The 22,422-nt window shown below is 36.3% G+C and overlaps 2 protein-coding genes across 14 annotated transcripts in view; one reads left to right on the top strand and one right to left on the bottom strand.

Moving 5' to 3' along the window:
* PRPF4B (pre-mRNA processing factor 4B) overlaps positions 1 to 844 on the bottom strand; it is a 51,828-nt gene extending 50,984 nt beyond the window's left edge. For all 9 annotated transcript variants that reach the window (XR_008917592.1, XR_001629042.2, XR_008917591.1 and 6 more), the window contains exon 1: positions 712 to 844. Coding sequence is in view for 1 of the 9 variants with exons in the window: in XM_001378416.5 (XP_001378453.3) it covers positions 712 to 836 (125 nt within the window). In the remaining 8 variants the exon portion in view is untranslated. The remainder of the gene's footprint in view (positions 1 to 711) is intronic.
* The window catches only part of LOC103096708 (gastrula zinc finger protein XlCGF26.1-like), a 67,269-nt gene continuing 45,673 nt past the window's right edge, over positions 827 to 22,422 (top strand). For 3 of the 5 annotated variants that reach the window (XR_008917594.1, XM_007488025.3, XM_056823374.1), the window contains exons 1-3: positions 5,182 to 5,578; positions 18,540 to 19,685; positions 21,595 to 21,694. Coding sequence is in view for 4 of the 5 variants with exons in the window: in XM_007488025.3 (XP_007488087.2) it covers positions 18,566 to 19,685; positions 21,595 to 21,694 (1,220 nt within the window). In the remaining variant the exon portion in view is untranslated. Of the gene's footprint in view, positions 964 to 5,181; positions 5,579 to 5,600; positions 5,882 to 18,539; positions 19,686 to 21,594; positions 21,695 to 22,422 lie in introns of those variants that run through there. The other 2 variants (XM_056823373.1, XM_056823372.1) reach the window with 2 other exon arrangements.

Below are 22,422 nucleotides of genomic sequence, written 5' to 3'. Positions count from 1 at the left end.
GGTACAACTAACTTGCTACCTTAAGTTTAATCGTCGGTGATCAGAATGCCAATAAATGCTGGGAAACGTACTTGGTGGCACAAGGAGTTGGGTGGTCTTCCTCCCCGCCGCCATCTGCCAAAAAATAGTCTGTGATTCAAGTTTTAAACTGATCGATTTAAAAGTGCCTGTGTCGCCCTCCCCTTCCCGATTCTAAATCTCATTACACGAGGTTAGGGTGATAAAAGCAAGGCAGCATACACAAGGAAAAAGCCACACGTATGCTCCTGGAACCCATTCCCGGCAAAGCCCAGCGCGAGGCAACAGCAGCTCGGGTCACCAGCCTGCTTCCGGAGGGACTACTGGGAGGGGCGACGCAGGCGCCGGCCACGCGCACTGGACCTGTAGAGGCCGCTCGCGCCTGCGCCTCCCGGGGCAACGACGCGCGTCAGGCCCCAGCCACCTCGGGCTCTAACAGCCACTGCCAGAGCAATAGAGGCGCACAAGGAGGCTCGTGAGCGGCCCGCCGACTCACCGCCGTCCTCCTGCCACTGCCACCACCACTGCTTCCCCTCACTCCTCACACCATAACAGAAGGAGAGGCAAAGTTTGGTTCTTGCTCTTAGGCCTCAACTTCCCTTCCCCCCTATGCAGTTCACCCACATCAGCCCTTGGGTTCCTCTCCCAGGCTTTGGTCTCCCCGCCGTTATGCTACCAAGAATATTCACTTACTCAGGCGCTTCCCGCGGCGGCTGAGACTCGACGGCGGCCATTTTGAACTTCCCGACTCCTTGGCGGCAGCGGCTGCGGCTGCCGGGACAGGGGAAGGTAGTAGTTAGAAGGGAATCGTCGCGCATGCGCTCCGCTCAGAGAAGAACGAAAGGAGGAATGAATCCTCAATAACAATCCGGATATGAAACCCTTCATCCGGAGGGTGGAGCGTAAAGACGTCTACACGCACTTCCGGCGAGCTCTGGGGCTGAGGTATACGCTTCCTTATTCTCCCAAGGAAGTTAATGTTCCCAGTATTTCTTGTTGGGGCTTTATATAAGTAGTACTAAAAACAAGCAACGTTCTAAAGGTTCTGGATGGGTTTTGTTTTATAGAAAAGTGTACAGGGAGCTTACGGTTTGCATCCTTTCTCTTTGTCTACACTTTTTCTTTCAACCTCGAAGTTATGGCTACAAAGTAAGAACTTAATTCCCAAGTTTTGGCATAGATTTGAAACAAAAAAATCAAAATACCCAATTCCAAGTACCTGTCAAGGACCTGTGATTTTGTGGGTGTGCTATGTGGCATCTGCGAATATCTCTACTCTTTCTGTCCCTGATACTTCTAAAACTTGTAAAATTCTTACTTAGAAGATAAAGCGACTACTACTACAAAACCATGAAGCTAGTTTCAATGACAAAATTTGGACCTAGGTCTCTCCACCGAGTAACAGCCTCTCCACTCTAAGCTTATAAAAGAAAATATAATTGTTTTCACAATTAACAATTTATTGTTGGAAGGACAGAGACAAAAATCTCCTTTCTTAGGGAACTGAAAATATGACTAAGATGCCTAATGAAATCTTGAAAGGTTTGCGTAGGGAAATGACTTAAAAAAAAAAAACAAATCCTAGAATAAAAAAGATGGGAGGGGTGGGAGGGAGAAATGGAGAACAACTTAAAACTTGAGTACTGTACATTTAGGATGTAGAAGTGTATTTGATAATGGAAAATCTTATCTTAGAGTCATTCAAACTTAAAGAAAAAAAGTCAGAGAAAGCTTTAGGTAATCTTATAGATCCAAAAAGAAATAAAGGCAAAGTAGGGATATTTAAAGTACTCTGGGTTTTTTTTTGTTTGTTTGTTTGTTTTAGTTTAATAGTTACAGTGCTGTTCCACTGAGTTCTTTGGTGTATCTATCAGTTAAAGAACTAACCATTGAATAGGCCACTAGGTAAGTATTTCTTAGGTCTGGTCTTAATCTTTTGAACAAGCTAAAGAGGGATGTTTATTTGGAAGAAGATAAAAAGGATGGTCTAGAGAGATGAGGGATATATTTTATGAAACCCCAAAAATGAAATTATATACTCCTCTTGATACTAATCTTTCGTGGTTCTCTTCCCCCTCTGCTGTTACCACTTTCATGGCATTTTTGGCTACTGTATCACACTATTGTCTCATATTTGATATTGTAGCCTATACAAACCTCCCTTCTTCCCCCCCCCCCCCATCTTTTTTCAGATGAATTTCTATCTAGGAATGTTTTTCCCATATTTGTACTATTGAAGTTGATTATTTGAATTCATGTGTATGACTTTTTATTACCAGTCTTTTTTATGTGATCTTTTTAATTTTTAAATTAAGAAACAAAACAGGTATTTTCATATACACAGTACAACAGAGGATTGTACATGAAACAGTATTTCTTTAAAAAATATGTAATAAATTCAATGTATCAATGATACAATGTATCACATTTATTAAGTGCTTACTATGCAAATATTACTCAAGTAATACATTCTCAAGTTTGCATTCCAAATTGGGGAAGCTGAAAATATGTGTGTAGGAGGTATTATATTATTATATTTGTGTTTCCTTCTATGCTACAGTTTTAAAAATCAACACTTAATTAAACCTTTCTTTTCCTTTACTTTTTTCCCCTATGCTCCACCATTCTATTTTCCCATTGAAAAAGCCTTTATAAGAAATATTCATAGTTCAGCAAAATAAAATATAATATTGACATACCATTCTATATCTTGAGAAAATTAGCTCTTTCTTAACAAGTAGGTAGAATGCTTCATCATTATCAGCCTTCTAGATATATGCATATACCATTACATTAATCAGAGTCAATCAGTCTTTCAAAGTTACTTTTCTTTGCATTTTTGTTATAGTGTGAATAGTTCTGGTTCTGCTCACTTCAATGTATCAGTTCATACAAGTCTTTCCAGGTTTTTCTGACTTCATTCTTTTGTCACATCTTATAGCCCAATTATATTCCATTACATTAATATACCATAATTTGTCCAACCATTCCCCAGTTGATGAGTACCCCCTTAGTTTCCTTTTCCCCCCAACTATAAAAAGAGCTCCAATGCTAGCCAATAAGCATTGACAACAAGTAAGTACATTTATTAAGTGCCTTCAATGACTGAGCTAAGCACTCAACAGTCCTTGCCTTCAAGGAGCTTACATTCTAAGGGGGAAACAACCTATATACAAGATAAGTAGTAAATAATTAAAAGAGGGAAGGCACTGGAATTAAGGATTGGGAAAGACTTTCTCTAGAAGATGGGATTTTATTTGGGATTTAAAGGAAACCAACTAAACTAATATGTAGAGATGAAAAACGAAAACATTCTGATAGCCTAAGAAAATATCAGTAGTGGGGAGATCAAATGAGATCAATCACTGGATAGAAGAGTAGAGGTTAGGGAGTAATATAAAAGAAGGCTGGAAAAATTGGAATGGCCTCTTATGAAGGACTTTGGATGTTAAACAGGATTTTGCATATGATTCTTGAAGGCCAAGGAAGCCACTGGAGTTTATTGATTGGGGTTGGAGATGTGTGATGGTAATATTTGTGCTTTTGGAAAATCACTTTAGTGGCTTTAAATAGAGGACAGATTGAGTAGATCGAGATTTGAGGCAAAAAGCCACAACTAGCAAGGTATTATAGAAGCTGGATGTGAGGTGATGATTGCCTGCTCTAGTCTTGACTGTCTCAGAGGAAAGGAGACATGTTTGATTTTTAAAAGTTTTTATTTTAAAATATTTTCCATGTTTACATAATTCATTTTCTTTCCTTCCCCTCTTCCCTCCCCCCTCCCAGAGTTAACAAACAATTCCACTGAGTTGTACAAATGTTATCACTTGATACCGATTTCCATATTATTCATTTTTGCTATAGAACAATTTTTAAAAACCTAAACCCCAAATCCCATACCCATATATACATGTGATAAGTGATGTCATTTTGCTTTTGCATTTCTACTCCCATAGTTCTTTCTCTCAATGTGGTTAGTATTCTTTCCCATAAGTCCTTCAGGAGTGTCCTGGCTTGTTGCATTGCTACTAGTAGCAAAGTCCATTACATTGGATTGTTCTACAATGTTTTACTTTCTGTATATAATGTTCTCCTTGTTCTGTTCATTTCATGCTGCATCAGTTCATTGAGATTCTCCCAGTTCATATAGAAATCCTCCAGATCATCATTCCTTACAGCACAATAGTATTCCCTCACCATCAGATCCCAGTTTGTTCAGCCATTTCAGCCATTTCCCAATAGAGGGATAACCCTTGATTTTCCTTTTTTTTTTTTTGCCACCACAAAGATCACGGCTATGAATATTTTTTACAAGTATTTTCCCTTATGTCTTTGGAGTACAAACCTAGCTAGTAGTGGTATTGCTGGATCAAAGGGTATGCATTCTTTTAAGGCCTTGGCAATTAATAATTTGGACTGAAAGAAAAGAGATAAATCCTTGGTTGTGAGCTTGAAAGCCTGAGAGGATTGGTACTGCCTTCTCCAGAAAAACGAAAGTTGGAGGTGAGGGGAGAAGGGTTAGCAGCAGGAAGAGAAATAATGAATACGTGAGCCCTTTTCCTCTTTATTTAAGTCAATAGGCATTTTATATATTACAGGAAAAACAATCTGAGCTCTCAAGGAACTCAAAATCCTAGCAGTATGACAATGAAAACGATTATGCAGGAACAAGATAACAATGGGATCAATTCGAGGTAATTTAAGAAGGCAAAACATCAAGGAGGCCCAGAAAAGACTCCCAAAAGGAGGCAGGGCTTTATTTTAGGGTTGAAAGAAGCCAGGAAAGTGAGAATATCTTTGGGTTTTAGGCCTCAAAGCAGGTACAATCTCAATTGTAAATCGAAAAATAAAGGTTTTGTTATGACAGTGAATAGTGAATACTCTCCACTTCCATGTTTGGTTCTCGTCCCTCACTTCCCTTAGACACTGCGGATGGATAGCTACTTTCTTTAGCACTCAGTTGAGCAGAATTCACACGGAAATGGAAGTTAGAGTTAAACGGAGGAGCCGCGGAAGCGCGGGAACTCTCACGAGGCCCCGGAAGTCCTGCAGTTGGGGATCTGGTGGAGTTGGGGTGAAAGGAGGCGCAGCAGGAGAGAGACATCGAAAGGCGTGGCCGAGGAAAGGGGCGGGAGGAGGAAGGTGGAGCTCCTAGAGCAGTCCGAGCGGCGGGGCGGAGCCAAGTGAGCCATCCACTCGGGCGGGAGGGGGAGTCCTCTGCTGTCGCTGCAGCCTGGAGGCGCCGGCCTAGCGGGGCACGTGGGGGCGGGTCGAAGAGACTGCGCGGAAGGAAGGAACAGGTGGACTAGGGGACGGGAAACGGCAGCCGGGCCAGCCTAGCCTCGGACGGGTAACCGCGCGGCCCCGCCTCAGGTCCCCTAGAGCCAGACGGACTCGGCTCCCTCCAGCTGAGGCCAGCGGAGAGATTCCTGTCACGGCTTCCGTCCCAGCCGGCTCTTGCGGGAGCCCACGTTGTGCGTCCCGCGCGGACCCCGCGGCGGGTTTTACCGTTAACGGCCGGTGGCTGCAGCCCGCCGCGCCCGCCCCACCGATCTGCTAGGTGAGTTTGACTTGGGCTCCGGCGCCTACAGGTGGGGAGCCCGGGCCCCAGAGCGGGTGACGCAGATCGGCCGGCGGCTCGCCTGGGTGGAGCGGCCTCCGCGGGCGGCCCCTTGGCCACTCTGGGAAGCACGCGCGGTTGTTTGATTTGACCTGATTGTTTTAGGGGCGCCGCTTCTCCTTCTCCAAGCTCTGCCCTAGAGAGGCTCTGGATTGTCGTTGTGCAGACTTAGTGTCCTGGCTCTGCCACTTATCTGGTCGTATGACCGGGGCGGTGTGACAGACGCCAACCTCCTGAGGACAGGTGAAAGCTTGTTTTTTTGTTTGTTTGTTTGTTTTTAGTGGGGTTTTTTTTGTTGTTGTTCTGTTTTGTTGGGGTTTTTTTCTTTTTGTCTTTTTAACCGCTACGGACTTAGCTTTAGGAGGTGCGCAATAAATGCGAATTAAATTGAATGAGGCATGTCCGACTGGGCCTCTGTTTCTTACCTTGAAGGAATTCTTAGCTTCCTCCTGGTCGAGTGGCTGAGTGAATGAATTTCAAAGGATGAAGACTTTGTTTCCTGGGGGATTTTATGTCTTATGCTTTGCTTTAGTATTTCCCCCTATCAATGCTTACAATTTTGATACCTTATTGTAAGGCAAAATCCAGGCAGAAATAGGGAAGCATTTTTTTTTTAGTTCTTTGCAACCAGAAAATATCATTTAGCTGTCAACTACTTACCAGTGAAGGGTGTAAAGATAGGTATGGTACACAAACCTTAGAATCTTAGACACCAGCAACACCTCCATCCCCATTTTTCAGATGAAGAAAGACCAAAGCAAGAAAATAAGCTCCAGATCACACAGGACCAGATTTAGAGTTCCTATTATTTGAATTAGAATCTAGCCCTCAATAAAGCCTTTGCCCCCTTTAGTGGAAAAGATCTGAAACATCGGTACATTCAGCCACCACCTTCAACCAAAAAATGATCATCTCCAGAGAAGAGGCTAGGTGAAGTGTTGGGAAGGCAACATAGCTGTATGGTGATGAGATCAGAGGTGATGGAGCTTATTCTGAGAAGGGGCATCTTGTTCAGTGGAGCTTTAATCAGCAGAGGAGCAGATGGAGAGTGGAATGAGCTGAAAAGTCCGATTTCTGTCCTCTTCAAAGGATAAGACTCTTCTGCCTCCTCTCCAGAACCTCTTCTATGGCTAGTGAGTAGAGCACTGAACCCTTCCAAAATTTTCTTTTAAAAAGGGGTGAGGTTTGGACTTTAAGCTCACTCCACTTTTCATCTGCAACTCTGCTTGCTTTCAACACCTTGGAACAAGTGCTGTCCTTCACCACTCCCTTTTCCCACCCTTCCCAGCTTCAATTTTTTTGTGTTGTCTTCACCCATTATATTGTAAGCTTCTTGGGGCAGGGACTGTCTTTTAATTTTGTTTTTATTTTTTATTTGTAACCCCAGGACTTAGTACAGTGCTTGGCATGAAAGTAAGTGCTTAATAAATGTTTATTGAATTGAACTGCTTCAGTTCATCTTGGAACTTTTGAACATCTTGAACTTCCCAACATTTCATACAGTGCTATGAACACTTTTATATTCATTTTCCTTTACTTGTTCTTACTGCTACTGTACAAGTCTTTTAAAAATGTTTTATGTTGTTTCCTGTACTAACACATTGATAAAACTATAAAATTTTAGGTTATGGGATTATATCCCAAATCATGATTACAACTATGACTGGTTTTCATCTACTTTATGGCATTTCCAACTATTCCTATAATTTTCGCTTCTTCTTGGTGAGAAATTGGTCAGCAGGATCATAGTTTTAGAACTGGGAAGGATCTTAGAAGTTAGTTTGCTTAGTCTCTCATTTTACAGATGATGAAACTGAGGTAAAAGAGGTTGAGGACTTTCAGAGAGTTGTGTAGCTATTATCTGATGTGGGATTTAAACTCAATTCTTCTTGACTTAAAATCTTCACTCACCACATTATTTTGCCTTCAAAAGAGAAGGTTCCTTTTATTGCTTCCTCCATTTTTTGAAGGATGAAATTATCATAAAGGCACATTATTTAGCTGCTCTGCCTTTGGTAAAGAACTCTAGCAGATGTCTGGGTGATTAACCTACTCCTCCTGCCAGTCATTACTTTATTATGGTTCCATACCAGATTTTGATCTGTTTTCCCAAATTACTCTTCTCTAGTTGTGCTGTCAGGCCCAATGTTGAATATCATCCTAGTGCTTTTCTGCTTTTCATTTCTACATTCTGGGTTTCTTCACATAAATATGTCTTATTATCCAGTGCTATTGTTATGACTGTCCTTGACCTTTTACCTGTCCAGTTGTGGTTAGATAAGGTTTATCCTTCCAGAACCATATTCATGAGACCCATCCCCCTGAACACTAGATGTCAAATTCGCATTCTTGCTTTAGTAACTCCTACTGAATACATTTGGGACAAGATGATTTTATTTCCTAATTCTTTTTTGGAATTTTTTACTGTGAAGTTGTAGCAGTCTAACAATATTCCTACACTGTAGCTGCTCTCCATGGTATCTTGACAGAATGGGTCATTTTTTTAATCTTCCTTTTTCAGTTTATTAAAAGACTTTCGATTTCTGAAACTCCTGGCAAATAGTCTTATTAGCTCATTTTATATACATATACACTCTGTCTTTAGCCAAAAGCCTTTCATTCCTAAGTCATAAGCTTTTGGCTACAAATCTAAATACTATGTTCTTAACCATTAGCTGTTTACTTCCCAAATCTGCCTCCCCGACCTCTTTCTGAAGCACCTGCCTTTAATCATCAATAATTATGAAAATGCCTCTGCGTGCTCCTAAGGTTTTGAGTTTAATTCCAAAGATTTTTCATGGGATACCATTTGTATAAAGTGTCCAATAAACCTAGTTTAAGATCATAGAACACCTTGCATACTAAAGCTCTTCAATTAGCCTTTTTTCTCATTTTGAGCTCCCCTCAGCCAGGAATGCAATAGCCACATTTGTGGTCCTGATTCCACTGCAGATCACTATGGAAACTTTGACCTCCTCTGTTTCTCACCTAACCTGCTCTTCGCTCCCTAGGCTGCTTGGTGACCCATCCAAACTCCATCCCTAGAGGCTTAAATTGATTCTGTATTTAGTGTGCACATCTGATTGGTTTAATACTGGTATAGCTCAAAATTCCTGAGTTTAAAACAATCTGTCAGCTTCAGGCTATCCCTTTAGCCAAGATTACATGTCCTTCCATCACACCCTACTAGTTTAGCTAGATTATAGTAATTTGGTATTTGTGCTAATTAGGACTAGTTGGACTGTGTTTTGTTATAAAGTAAAAGGATTTGTTAATGAGACTACAGCCAATAAGATTTTGGTGACCATGTTTTAGCATTAAAATTTTTTTTAATTGAAAATACATTTTCTTGACATTATCCTGTACTATCTTTCACCTAATACCCACTTTCAAAGAACTGTCCCTTATAACAAAATTTAAAAGGCGGGGGAAAGAAAGAGAAAAAATCCACATAACTCATTAGTACATCAGAAAAAAATTCTATGATTTTTATTATATGTATTATATGCTTTTATATGTATATTAACTATATTTTCTATTTTTATTATTTGTATATTATATACATTATATGACATCTTCCACATTTGTGGTTCCTTTTGACTTTCACAGTAAAGAGAAGTATCTTATTTCTTTTTTGTGTTCAAGCCTGTTCTTTACAAATTTGCAACATTAATTTTTTGTGTGTATATACATGGTTCATGTTATTTTTATTTATGTTGTCTTCAGGCATATTTTTGTACCTGGCTCTACTTTGTTCAGTTTGCATCAGTTCACATAAATCTTTCCTTGATTATTCTCAGTATTCATCTTATTTGTTATTTGTTATAACAGAGTAACACTATCACTTTTATGGACCACAATTTCTTGATCCATTTCTTAAAAAATGGGAATTTATTTTCTTTTCAGTTGTTTGCTACCTTAAAGAGTAATGATATATTTTGCTCTAAATAGAGCCTTTTTTTTTTGGTCACTATTATTTTGGGAGAGCTTATGCCTAATATTGGAATTGCTGGGTTATGGGCATTTTTGCTACTTTATTTACACTGAATTTGCTTTTTTAGAAGTTATTTTTGTTCACAGCCCCACCAACAATATTTAGTGTGCCTTTCCTTCCACAACCTCTCTAATATTGACTAGTTTCATTTTGTTAATTAATTGGTTGGGCTTGAGGTAAAACCTCAAGGTTGTTTTGATTTTTATTTCTCTTATTAGTGATTTCAAGTATTCATATTGTTGTAATTTGCAATCTTCATATGAAGACTGTTCATAGTTTTTGGACCTATATTTGTTAGTTGTCTCTATATAGAGCTTGGTCATCAAGCCCTCATAAGAGATATTTAACAAAAAGATTTTTTTCTCAGCTGACTTCTTCCCTTGATCTTTTTTGCTTTTCTTTTTTTAAATGAGTTTTTATTGATATATTTTATTTTTTATCACAAAAATTTCCCACCCCCTCTCAGAAAGCCATCCAACATAACTAAAAATATATTTAAGAAAAAAAGGAAAAAAATTGGTAAAACTGATGAATATATCCCAAAAGTTCATATATGTATTAATCCACATCTGTGTAGTACCTCCTACCTCCAGAAAGGAGTTACGGTAGGCATGTCTTTTTATTTTTCTTCTTTGGGGCCATGTTAGTCTTTGTAATTTTACAGTATTCGCTTTCTATTTTTCTCAATATTAATCATATTCATAATCATATTTCTTATAGCACAGTAATATTCCATTTCATCCAGATATTGCAATTTGTTTAGTCATTTCCCAATTGATGAGTATCTTCTTTGTTTCCTCTTCTTTGCTACTACAAAAATGCTACTGTAAATATTTTGGTATATTTCTTTTTATTGATGACTTTGAGGTATCTAGTACTAGCATCTCTGTGGGAAAGGGTATGAACACTATCTACCTATCCATTTATTTATGTTTCATTTATTTAATTTAGGATATTTTTCCATGGTTACATGATTTGTGTTCTTTCCCTCCTCTCCTTCATCCCCCCTCCTGGAACCAATGAGCAATTCAACTATGTTTTACATGTATCATGGATTAAGACCTACTTCCATATTATTAATATTTGCAATAATTTAGAGTCTACATTCCCAATAATATCCCCATCAAACCATGTGGTCAAGGAAATGTTTTTTCTTCTGTGTTTCTTTCTATTCCCACAGTTCTTTCGCAGTTCACATGGAATTCCTCCAATTCATTATTTCTTTTAGCACAACAATATCCCATCTCCAAGAGATACCACAATTTGTTCAGCCATTCCCCAATTTAGGGGCATCAAGGGTATGAACCTTTTAATCATTTTATTTGCATAATTCCAAGTTTCTTTCCAAAATTGGTTGTACTGATTTACATATTAACTAACAATGTATTAGCATGTCTATCTTTTCCCTTGCCCCTCTGATATTAACTATTCTCTCTTGTCATCTTTGCCAATTTTCTGGGTGTAAGATTTAACCTCATGGTTGTTTTGATTTTCATGTCTTATTATTGATTTGAATTTTTTATATGGTTAATCATTTGTAATTCTTTTCAAAACTGTTTATATTAATTGTCTAGTTATCTATTGAGGAATGGTTTTTGGAGTGTGTATCTGTGAATGTGTGTACATATATGTGTATGTATTATGTTAGTTGCCCATATATATTAGATACCAAACTCTTATCTGAGAAATCTAATGCATGTCAGTTTCATGTAATCAAAATGTGATTTATAATTGCCTATATTGTTTGTTTGGTTAAGAATTTATCTTCTAATCCAGCTAGCAAAAAAGCACTTTTCAAATATCTACTTTTATTATTTAATAACCAAAAGAGATAGTGCTGTCATTATCCTCCTTTTGGAAATTGAATCAGAGAGAGGGTTATATGAATCACTTGGTATCATTATATAGATAATAAGTGTCTCACTATGGATTTGAACTCCAATCTTCCTTACTCCAGGTCCAGCACTCTTCATTGTACAATCTAGCCTCTTCTAGTTATAGCTACACATGAGGATCTTTAATATTTAGGTTATATATCCATTTTGAATTCTAGATTATGTTGTAAAATATTGGTCAAAGCCTAATTTCTGCTAGATTGTTTTCTAATTTTTCCCAAAAGTTCTTATTGGGTAAGGAGTACGTCCTAGGTAATTTATATTTTGAGGTTTATCATACACTCAGTTATTAAGTTACATTATTATTGATTCTTCCTTGAATAGTATGTTTCATTAATCAACTTTTCTATTTTTTTAAAAAGTTAATTGATTTTGGATGCTACTTTATTATAACATAGTGTGAGATTCCTTCTTCATTCCTACCTTTTTTCGTTATTTCCCTTAATATTTTATCTTTCTCCCAGTGAATTTTGTTTATTTTTTTCCTAACTTTTAAAAAAGGATTCTGTTGGTAGTTGGGCATAGAATTAAATCTAATCAATTACTTTTAGTAGCATTGTCATTTTTATTATATTATCATAGCTCAAAGATGAGCACGGAAGTCTTTTAGCTGTACTGAATATTCTCCTACTTAAGTTCTTTATTTTTTAAAGTACTTTGTAATTGAATCAATTACCAAGTTTTATAACTAGCCAAGTAGAATCAAGTATTGAGTATGGTTTTGTAGGTTTACAGCTAAATATTTTAGCATCTTGTAGTTTTTTAGAATAAGATTTCTCTTTCTGTTACTTCCTTTTGGAATTTATTATATTAAAATGTTACTCATTGTTTTATATACATTTATTTTATAGCCTCCAACTTTGCTAAGGCTATTATTTGCTCCAATTAGTTTTCCTTGCTTATTTACCCTAGGGGCAGGGGTCCCCAAACTTTTTACACAGGGGACCAGTTCACTATCCCTCAGACCGTTGGAGGACTGGACTATAAAAAAAACTATGAACAAATCTGTATACCACTATCTGGGATAGCAGAGGCTATAGTGCTGGCTGTAAAGGGCCTGTCACACTTAGCACAGACCTATCACTGCCACCACTATACTGGGCAGCAGTATACACAGTATGGAATCCCCTCCCCCAGATCATAGCTCACCATGCTGACATCTTCTATAGTGCAGCCACATAATCCTTTGCGCAGCGCCTCATTCTCATTCAGTTACTCTCAGAACAAGACACCACGCAAAGGATTATGTCACTGGAAGTAGTACTGTATGTGAGTGATGCTGCGCTTTGTGGCCTTGCCACATACAGGACTCCTCTCACTGACCACCAATAAAAGAGATGCCCCTTCTAGAAGTAAGGTGGGGGCTGGATAAATGGCCTCGGGGGGCTGCAGTTTGGGGACCCCTGCCCTAGGGTTTTCCAAGTCAGAGGTTCTTAAAATGTTTTAAAAAATATATTTTGATAGCCATACTTCAATATAATTGCTTTCCTTAAATATTTTTAACTTTATTTTTTAAAAAAATTATTCATTTTAAAAGCATTATTCTATGAAAATGTTTTGCATGATAATAAAAAGTTTTACAAAACTACATTATTCTGTGAAGGGGGCCATAGGCTTTAGTAGACTTGTGGGGGGCTGGGGGAGGGGAGGTCTGTGCCATCATGCAGTCAACAAATAGGAATAATTTGGTTTCCTCTTTGCCTATTGTCTTTTATTTCTTCTCTTGTCTTATTTCGAGTACTATATCAAATAAGAGAAGGCATTCCTATTCTACTTCTAAAATTATTGAGAAAACTTGTAGTGTATATCCATTGCATATGATAATTGGTTTTAGGTAGATTTAAAAAAAAATCATATTAAAAAAGCTCCCTCTCTATACTTCGTAGAGTTTTGTTTTGTTTTTTGTTTTTTGTTTTTTTTTTAAAAACCCTTACCTTCCGTCTTAGAGTCAATACTGTGTATTGGCTCCAAGGCAGAAGAGTGGTAAGGGCTAGGCAATGGGGGTCAAGTGACTTGCCCAGGGTCACACAGCTAGGAAGTGGCTGAGGCTGGATTTGAACCTAGGACTTCCCATCTCTAGGCCTGGTTCTCAATCCACTGAGCTACCCAGCTGCCCCCTTGTTTTGTTTTTTTAAACCCTTACCTTCCTTCTTGGAATCAATTGGTTCCAAGGCAGAAGAGTGGTAAGGGCTAGGCAATGGGAGTCAAGTGACTTGCCCAGGATCACACACAACTAGGAAGTGTCTAAGGCCAGATTTGAACCTATGATCTCCTGTCTCTAGACATGGCTCTCAATCCATTGAGCCACCCAGCTGCCTCCTTATAGAGTTTTTAATATAAATGAGTTTTACTTTAATTTTTAAATCATTATATATTTTAATGCATTGTATTATCAATGCAAAGTGTAATGGTGGAAATTTTAGGTCTCTGGGAGAGGGTTATAATATTGTAATGGCTAAAATGTGGCTACAAGATTTCTGTAATATTGAACAATGGCCGCCAAGGAATTTACTTATGAAATTCCTAAAATGAACACTCAAGTCAGAATGGAGTTTATGGAGGTTTAATCACAATGGGAGTAGGGAAAAGGAGAGGGAGAGAAGGAGAGAAGAGAAAAGGGAAAAGGGGCTACTCAACCTCTGACCAAGGCAGAGGGAGTTTTAGGCCTAAAGGCCCAGGTGGAAAGAATCAGTCCTTAACTCACGTGACCGATCTGAAGGAAAGCTGTCTGCGGGTGTCCTCTCTGTTCAAGCTCCTAACACCCACCCCCGTCTAGCTCTCTCCACAGGAAGTGCGCGAATTCCAGAGGCTGTTCCCTACCTCACTTCCTGTGTCTCACAAATCCAATGGTTGGCTCTAGCTTGGCTTAGGACAGCCCAGGTGGGCAGTTAGTTATTTCTGATTTGTCATTGACTAGCGCATGCCCGTGTAGTGTGGGTGTGCACAATTTTTTGGGTGCTAGACCAAGATGGAGACTTTTAAAATTCACAAAAGGCAGGTATAGATAAGGGTAGATGAAGAAAAATAAATTGGAAAATATGCTCAGGAATATACAAAAAGAACAGCCAATATTATATTGCAGACTACACAGACATCTCATCCTTATAAATAACAAATACTCTCTTTATGAACAGGGTGAGGAATCATTGGCCCATGGGTAGTTCTCAATAACCTCACAAAAATAAAACTACATGTAATGAGTTGGACTTTATTAAAGGTTCTTTCAGCATGTATTGATATCTAATGGTTTTAGATATTTTTTATCAAGTATATTGTTTTATTAAGAGTGAACCACCCATGCCTTGCTTGTACAAATCAAACTTGGTCATGATGAATAATTTCTTATATTGGATATATTGTTATAATCTGACAGGATTATGTTTAAAATTTTTGAATTGATAATCATTAATGATATTATTTAGTAGTCCTACTCTGGTTTATTCTTTCCTGCTTTATATATGAGGCTAGATTTGTCTTGTAAAAGGCATTTAGTCTAGTGATTTCTCAATTTGGGGGAATAATGTGTGTCGTACAGGTATTAATTGTTCTTTAAAAGGTTGATACAATGAATTGTCTTCTAAATGCATCAAGATCAGAGCTTTTTCCATGATAGTTCCTTTGGAGCTAATTCTGTTCCCTTTTCTGAAGAAAAAGATCATTTAAGATTTTATCTGGTGTACTATATGGCTATTTTATATTTTTGAAGATAATCTATTTCTCATTTTCAATTTTGTTTGGCATAAATGCATAATAGTTTACTTTTTCCTTTTCCTTACAGTACTTCTTCCTGTCACTTCGCAGAAAGTGCAAAAGTTATTCATAGGCCCAGTACTGATTGCCATAGGAGCTTTGACCTACTGTTTCTGTCCTTAGCCATTTTATCCCTCATTAAACAACCTTGGGGCTCCCACTCCAGAGGAGCTCACCATATTGGTGCCCCTAAAATCACTGGTTTAGACTAGTCCTAATTTGAACTAAAAAGGTCAAGAAATATACGAGGCTTCATTTCCCCAAGTAGCAGGGTTTACAAGGGTGTACTACCATGCCTGACTAGTAGTTAATGATCATTCTTTTAATTTCTTCTGGTTTTGTTATACTTTCACTTTTTTCATTTTATTTTGTTAATTTGCTTTTCTGCCCCCTTCATTTTAATCAGTTCCACTTAAAGTTTACTAATTTTGTTGGACTTGTCAATGAAACAACTTTTACTTTTCATTAGTTCTAGTATTTTGGTGTTTAAGTTTATCCATTTATCCAATTTTCCAACACCTTAACTCCCCCCCCCCCCCTTTTTATGTTCATTTGCTGGATCTCTAGTATTGAAAAATATGTGTTCAATATATTGATATTCTTTCTATTTTGTTAACATGTTATGAGGGAGGTAATTTTTCTTTTGGGATGTTTTAGTAGTGTCACAGAAATTTGGTGTGTTGTCTCATAATTACCGTTATAATATAATATAATTATGATTTGTTCTTTGATCCATATATTAGGATTTCATTATTAGATTTGGAATTCTTTCATCTGATTAAAAGTTATTTGCAGATAGTTCATGAACTTTCATTCATATCCTTTGAGCATTTGCATATTCAAGAATGTTTTTTGGTTTTTTATTTCAGTTTATATATTTTGGTTTCCAAATTTTTTTATGATTGCTGCTTTATAATATAGTTTGAGGTGCTATTTTCCCTTCTTTCCTACCTTTTAAAATGATTTCCCTTGATAGTCAGTGATTGTTTTTCTTGCAGAAGGATTTGTTAATGTGAGTCACAAAAAGATTTTGAAGTCTATGTTTCAGTGTTTTTTAAAAGAACATAAATAAGTGATAGTTAATTCTTACAAACTATATTTATATATTTTTTATTAAAGTAACTGTGGAACCTTTTTAAAAAATACTATTGTATATAAAAAATCTGCAGATTTTTTGGCTTGAGTATTCCCTCTACTGACACAATATCACAACTCCTACAACTTATATTTGCATCATAAAACAAAACTTTTTATTATGAATGTAACAGCAGTCAACAAACATTAACATTATACATAGGACTGAAAATGAAACTAAATTTACCTTGTATAACTTGTTTCTTAAATATATATTACATTTTAAAGTAGTAATTCAATGGCAGTACTGAGTCCTTCCTTCTGCTTTTTTCTCTGTATTTGAAAAGTTTTTGACTCTTCTTTTTTTCCCCATCTGTCACTACTACCTACTCTTTACAATCCCTTCATCTCTGCCTAAAAGCCTTTCTTTCTAGCAAATTTAGTCAAGCAAAACAATTGCATTGTGTTGCTTGTGCTAAAAATATGTATGTCTCATGCTGTACCTAATCTACAGTTTTATCACTTCACTGTTAAGAATTGGGGAACATGCTTTACCATCAGCCTACTGAATGTAGGCTTGCCCTTGAATTGATCAATTCTTTTATTCTTTCAGCATTGTTTTCTTTTAGCATTATAATCCGTGTTTTCATTATTTTCTTCCCTTTCTTCACTCTACATTTGTTTATAAAAGTTCTCCCAGGTTTCTCTGAATTAATCATCTCTTAAAGCACAGTGGTATTCTGTTGTATTCATATGAAATAATTTGTTCAGCCATTGGGCTACAATTTAAAAATTACATTGCTACAATTAAAAGAACTATCAATATTTTTGCACATACGGGTCCTTTTCCTCTATTTTTTATTTCTTGGTAGTGTCCTTAAGTCAAAGGATATGAAATTGTTTAGTGATTTGGGGGTAATAATTTCAAATCAATTTCTAGAATTATCGGACCACTTTTCATGTCTACTAAAAGTGAGTACATCTGTGTGTCTGCCCTCTCAGAATTCCTCCGTCAATTGTCATTTTCTCCTTCTTTGTCATCTTTGGCAATCTGATGATGGTTCTGAGGTAATATCTCAGAGTTCTTTTAATTTGTGTTTTTTATATGATTGTTGATATCTTGGTTTCTTCTTTTAAGAACTACATGTTATATCCTTTAGCTGTTATTTGGGGGGGGGGGGGATTCTCATTCTTATATATTTGTAAGGATGTCCCAAAAGCCTTGGTTCAATTTTAAACTAATAAAGCTTTGTGGTGAAGTTTTTTACATTTATAAAGGACACCTTTATATTTAAAACTAAATGAACTAATACTTTTAGTACACACTGTATATTTTTAGTATCAGACTCTTATTTGAGAAACTTGCTAACAAGAGAATTTTTTCCAGTTAATTGTTTCTCTTCCAATTTTGACTCATTGATCTTGTTTGTGCAGAAGACTTTAATTTTATCTAATCAGAATTATTAATTTTATATCCTGAGGTCCTCTCTGTCCCTGTAGTCAATAACTATATTGAATCAATAACCCTTCCCCTCATCCATAGTTACAAAAATATCTTCATTGACCTTTTATATCTAGACTGTTTATTTAAAGACTTTTAAGGCATAAATGTGATTTGTGGTCATAAGCTGAGTTTCCTCTGGACTGTTTTCAGATTTCTTAGCAGTTTGTATGGTATAGCAAGTGCTCATCTTTGTATAAACACAATTGTCCTTGTGCTTATTGAACTCTTTGCTATTATATTCAGTTTACCTCTGGTTCTAATGTACTTTGTCTGTACCATTGATCAATTTTTCTATTTTTAACTACTGCCAAATAATTTTTATGATTATTGTTTTGTAGTATAGTTAGAACTCTGGTACTATTGCACACTCTCTCTTTGTTTTTCATTATTCCATTCAAGAATCTGCCAGATGAATTTTAGTATTAATCTAATTCTATAAAGTAATCATTTGGTGTAATACTGAATAAATTAATTTGGGTAGTACCATTTTTGTCATATTGTCAAGTAGAAACATCTTTCATTTTATGTCATTAATATGTTCTATTTTACTTATAATTTCACTAATATTGACAATTTGCCTGCTGATTTGGTATGGATGCTAAATCATAGCCTACTTGAACTCTCATTAGGCTAATTTTTGCAAAATTGTATAACACCTTTTAACTACTCTCTTTTTATTTGTAGGTCTACACAAACTAAACTTTTAGAAGATGAATGAACTTAAATTTAAATATCAATACATACCACCTGTGACTGTGCATTTACCTGAGGAAATCACCACTTCCAAGCTATCTTCCTCCTCTGTGGAGGGCTTTGAAGCTCAAATTGCAAGTCTAGTAGAAATGTTTCTTGTAGAGGTATACAGGTGTAAGCTTTGCCAATTCACCAGCAGCATAAAAAACAAAATCAAGACACATGTATTTAACATTCATGAACAGGATGGATGCCACCCCAGTTCTGAATGCCAAGAAATTAGTACAGATCCAGATGAAAATGATTCCTATAGTATTGGAGATGAAATAAGTCAAGAAAACAAAGAGAATGAAGAGAATCTGGAGAAAATGTCTTTCCTATTGCCCATGTACAGAATGCTTCATAACATGAGTCCTGAATGCTGTGATATGAACCTAGATAATCACAGTGTCAGTACCCATGCACCCAATGCATGTGATGTAAATACACTATTTGAAGAAGAATCTGAACAATTCCATCTGGAGGAACCCTGTTCTATGGTATCTAATCAACTTTCTGCCTATTCATCAGACCTCACAGAATCTAAAAAAAGCAAGGAGGATGAAGAAGCTCAGTCTGAACATCTAATGTCTCTTGGTTTGTGCCGTATTTCTAGTGTGAAATCTCTAGTCATGGAACAAAAAGTGCCCAAACTAGGCACAAAACAGGAAATGGGTAGAAGTCAGAAAAGAGAAAAAACTGACAAAAATAACTTGTCTCAAGCATTGAAAGATATTTATTCACTAAAGAGCAGTGATGAAAGACATCTATGCACCTCTTGTGACCGGAAGTTCATGTCCAAAGATGCCCTTGAAATACATGCTAAATGTCATAATGGAAATCAAGGATTCCAATGTCTTTACTGTAATTTCAGTGTGACTGAGTGGAGTTTAATGGAGAAACACTTAAAATCTCATAAGAAGGGGAAAAGGAGCTATCGGTGTCTTACATGTGAGAAAGTTTTTATGACCCAAAGTGCCTGGAAAGTGCACAAAGAGAGTCACAAAAGGAGGCAAGGCATTCTTCAGCATCCGGAGAGCACAACCCTTTATAAGACTGAGCTGGTAGAAAACCTCCCCTTGACCTGCCATCATGAAGGTTTGTATAAGTGCCCACATTGTGATTGTACTGGTGAGTTTTGAAAAGTTCCCTTTAGCACTTAGACTCATCATTAACCTCTTGATTTCCTAATAGACCCGATTTTACTATCAGCTTGTCATTGCTTCTGGTAATTACAGGACAATTTTATATAAATAAATTGCAATGGAAATGTATATGTTGGATATGTCTTTTTGGTGCAATTTACATTTTCTACTAATTTGTAATTTTCACAACTTAAATACGTTTTATTTTCTTCTCTCCATGTCCATGTTTCTGATTCAATCTGTAGTCATTTGAAGTCAATCTGTAGTCATGTTAAACTTTGAAGGGTTCTTATGAACCTTTTAATAACTAAGTGTTGATTTTTAAAATCTAGTTTTGCAATTTTAATAATTTTTTTTTCATTTTCTGCCATAAGTTTGTCTTTGAGATAAAGGATTTAAAGTGATTTCACCTCTACCTGTAAACTGATATTTGCACTTTTTTTCAGTGATTCTGCTGCCACTGTCCAGTTCGGTGCACTTCTCTTTCTATGCATTTTTAGGTCTTAGCATAGATAAGTATTATGGAATAATTAGTTCTTTTCTTTAAGAAATATGGACAATTAAATTGTAAAAATGCTTTCAAGGTTCTTTTTGTTTCTTAGAGTGATCAAATTTAATAAAACAATAAATTCCATAGCAGTGAGTTTAGATGATAAATACTGTATGTGGTTGATTTCTATGCAGTATTTCCAATGCTATCTTTACTTAGAGCTCAAAGACAAAGTTAAATAAAAAATCCCAAACAAATTTTTTTATGTTTTGGGAAAGTGCATTTTACAGTTTCTGGTAATGTTCCTTCCTTGTTGCTATTTCTGTCAAGTTAGCTTTTTTCCCCTTTACTGTAGTGTAGTAGTTTATATTGGGCTCATAAAAGCTCTTGAAGACTACTTAATCTGTTTGTTCCTATAAAAGAATTCACTGGCTTTTGAGATAACTTCCTGCTCTAGAGCTATGATTCTATGATTTTACTGGAATGAATGAGAATTCAACTTTTGAATGAACATTCAGGAATTTCTAATTTGTTAAAAAATTTCTATCAGTAAATTTGCCAGGAACAAAAATACAGACATTGTCACTTTAATACCATAAGAAATTAGCCACAGATCACCCTAAATACATGAAAAAACAGACCGTGATACTATTGTATGTGTTAATGATCATATATAGATGAAATGAACTACTAAAAGAAAAGTATGTATTGAAGGTAAGCAGAATAGCAATGGAGCAAAACTAACATGCTAGGAGATTGTTCCAGACAGATTATGGAAATTTCAGAGCAAATGCTTTGCAAACATTTGAAACATCAATTCCATTTATAATGTTTTGTTGCTTAAACTACACTTCATTTTTGGTAGCACTAGACTACTTGGTACCTAGTAATGTACCTATGTAAATATAGCAGAAAAGATTGATGATTTGATTTCCTCTCTATTTTTGCAGATTACTACCCTTTCATGTGTCAGGCAGTTTTCATAAATTGCTTTTGCCAAAAAACTTCATCTGGCAACCAGTTTCCTGGTGATTTCTCTGAACTCAGCCAGGGTGGTCTTTAAACAAGACATATATCAGGACTATATTTGAAGATTTCCTGCTTGTTAAAACCTCCCAGAACTTGCCCCACTCCCACTAGCATAGGCCTTGAGAATTCAGAGTCCATTCCATGTCATTATGTGGCATACAAGGAAGACTTTAGTGAAGATAATCTATAATGTAATTTTAAATTGTACTTACAGCATATGTACTGAATATAGTCACAGTTTTCTGGAAGCTACTAATATTAAGACGTCAAAAAGTTTAATTTATTAGTTCCTCTAAATACATATATTTCTGTTTGTTTTTGTTTTTTTAAATCTTTAAAACAGATAGCGATTGGCCTAAGGTCCACAAACATCTGAATAGTTCCCATGAGTATAAAGCCAAACCACATCCATGTACTGAATGTGAAAAAAAGTTCTTCAGAATGTAGGTAACCTTTATCACAACTGTTTTGCAAAAATAATGTATTCAAAATTTCAAGGGTTAAAAGTAGATGGGGAAATTGAGAACAGATTAGCAGAATGAGATGATAGTATACTGGGAATCCTGGGAAAAGAAGGGAGGGAGAGGTATTTTTAAGCAAATTCAGATTGAATTTAGGATAAAGCACAAAAATTAGAACTTTAAAAAAAAAAACAGTTAATAACCTGTCTCTTGGTTAGAATGTTTTTTATAGGTGATTGACAATATATTGAACTCCCAATAATGCAAAAAATTTAATGTAAATCATCTTATTTTTGACAAAAGCAAAGAAATGTTCTATGTAATTACTATAGTTGTCTTTCAGATGATGTAGATTATAATTGATGTCACAGGTGGTATCACAGAGTCTTTTATATTATTCTCCATGATGGTAATTTAATTTCCCCAGAAAAATTGTCTCATCTTTGGGAAACCCTGAAAACTATTTAAATGAATCATATACTCATTTAATCACTTAGTTTTCAGAAGCTACCTTCTCATCCCCTTTTCATGGAATTACTTTGGACTTTCATTCAGGGTTTTTCCAGAGAAACATTTTATTAACCTCATTTTTTTCTTTTTCTTTCTAACATTTGACAGTTCACTTTGTGGTAGGGTCAATATTTTATGTTATTTAAAGGAGCTCTTAATCTAAAGCATCTTAAATTTTTGTTTTTCCAAGCTAAACTATT

This window comes from Monodelphis domestica, chromosome 3, assembly GCF_027887165.1.
Source record: "Monodelphis domestica isolate mMonDom1 chromosome 3, mMonDom1.pri, whole genome shotgun sequence".
Taxonomy (NCBI): Eukaryota; Metazoa; Chordata; class Mammalia; order Didelphimorphia; family Didelphidae; genus Monodelphis; species Monodelphis domestica.
This window is presented reverse-complemented; position numbering and strand designations above follow the sequence as displayed.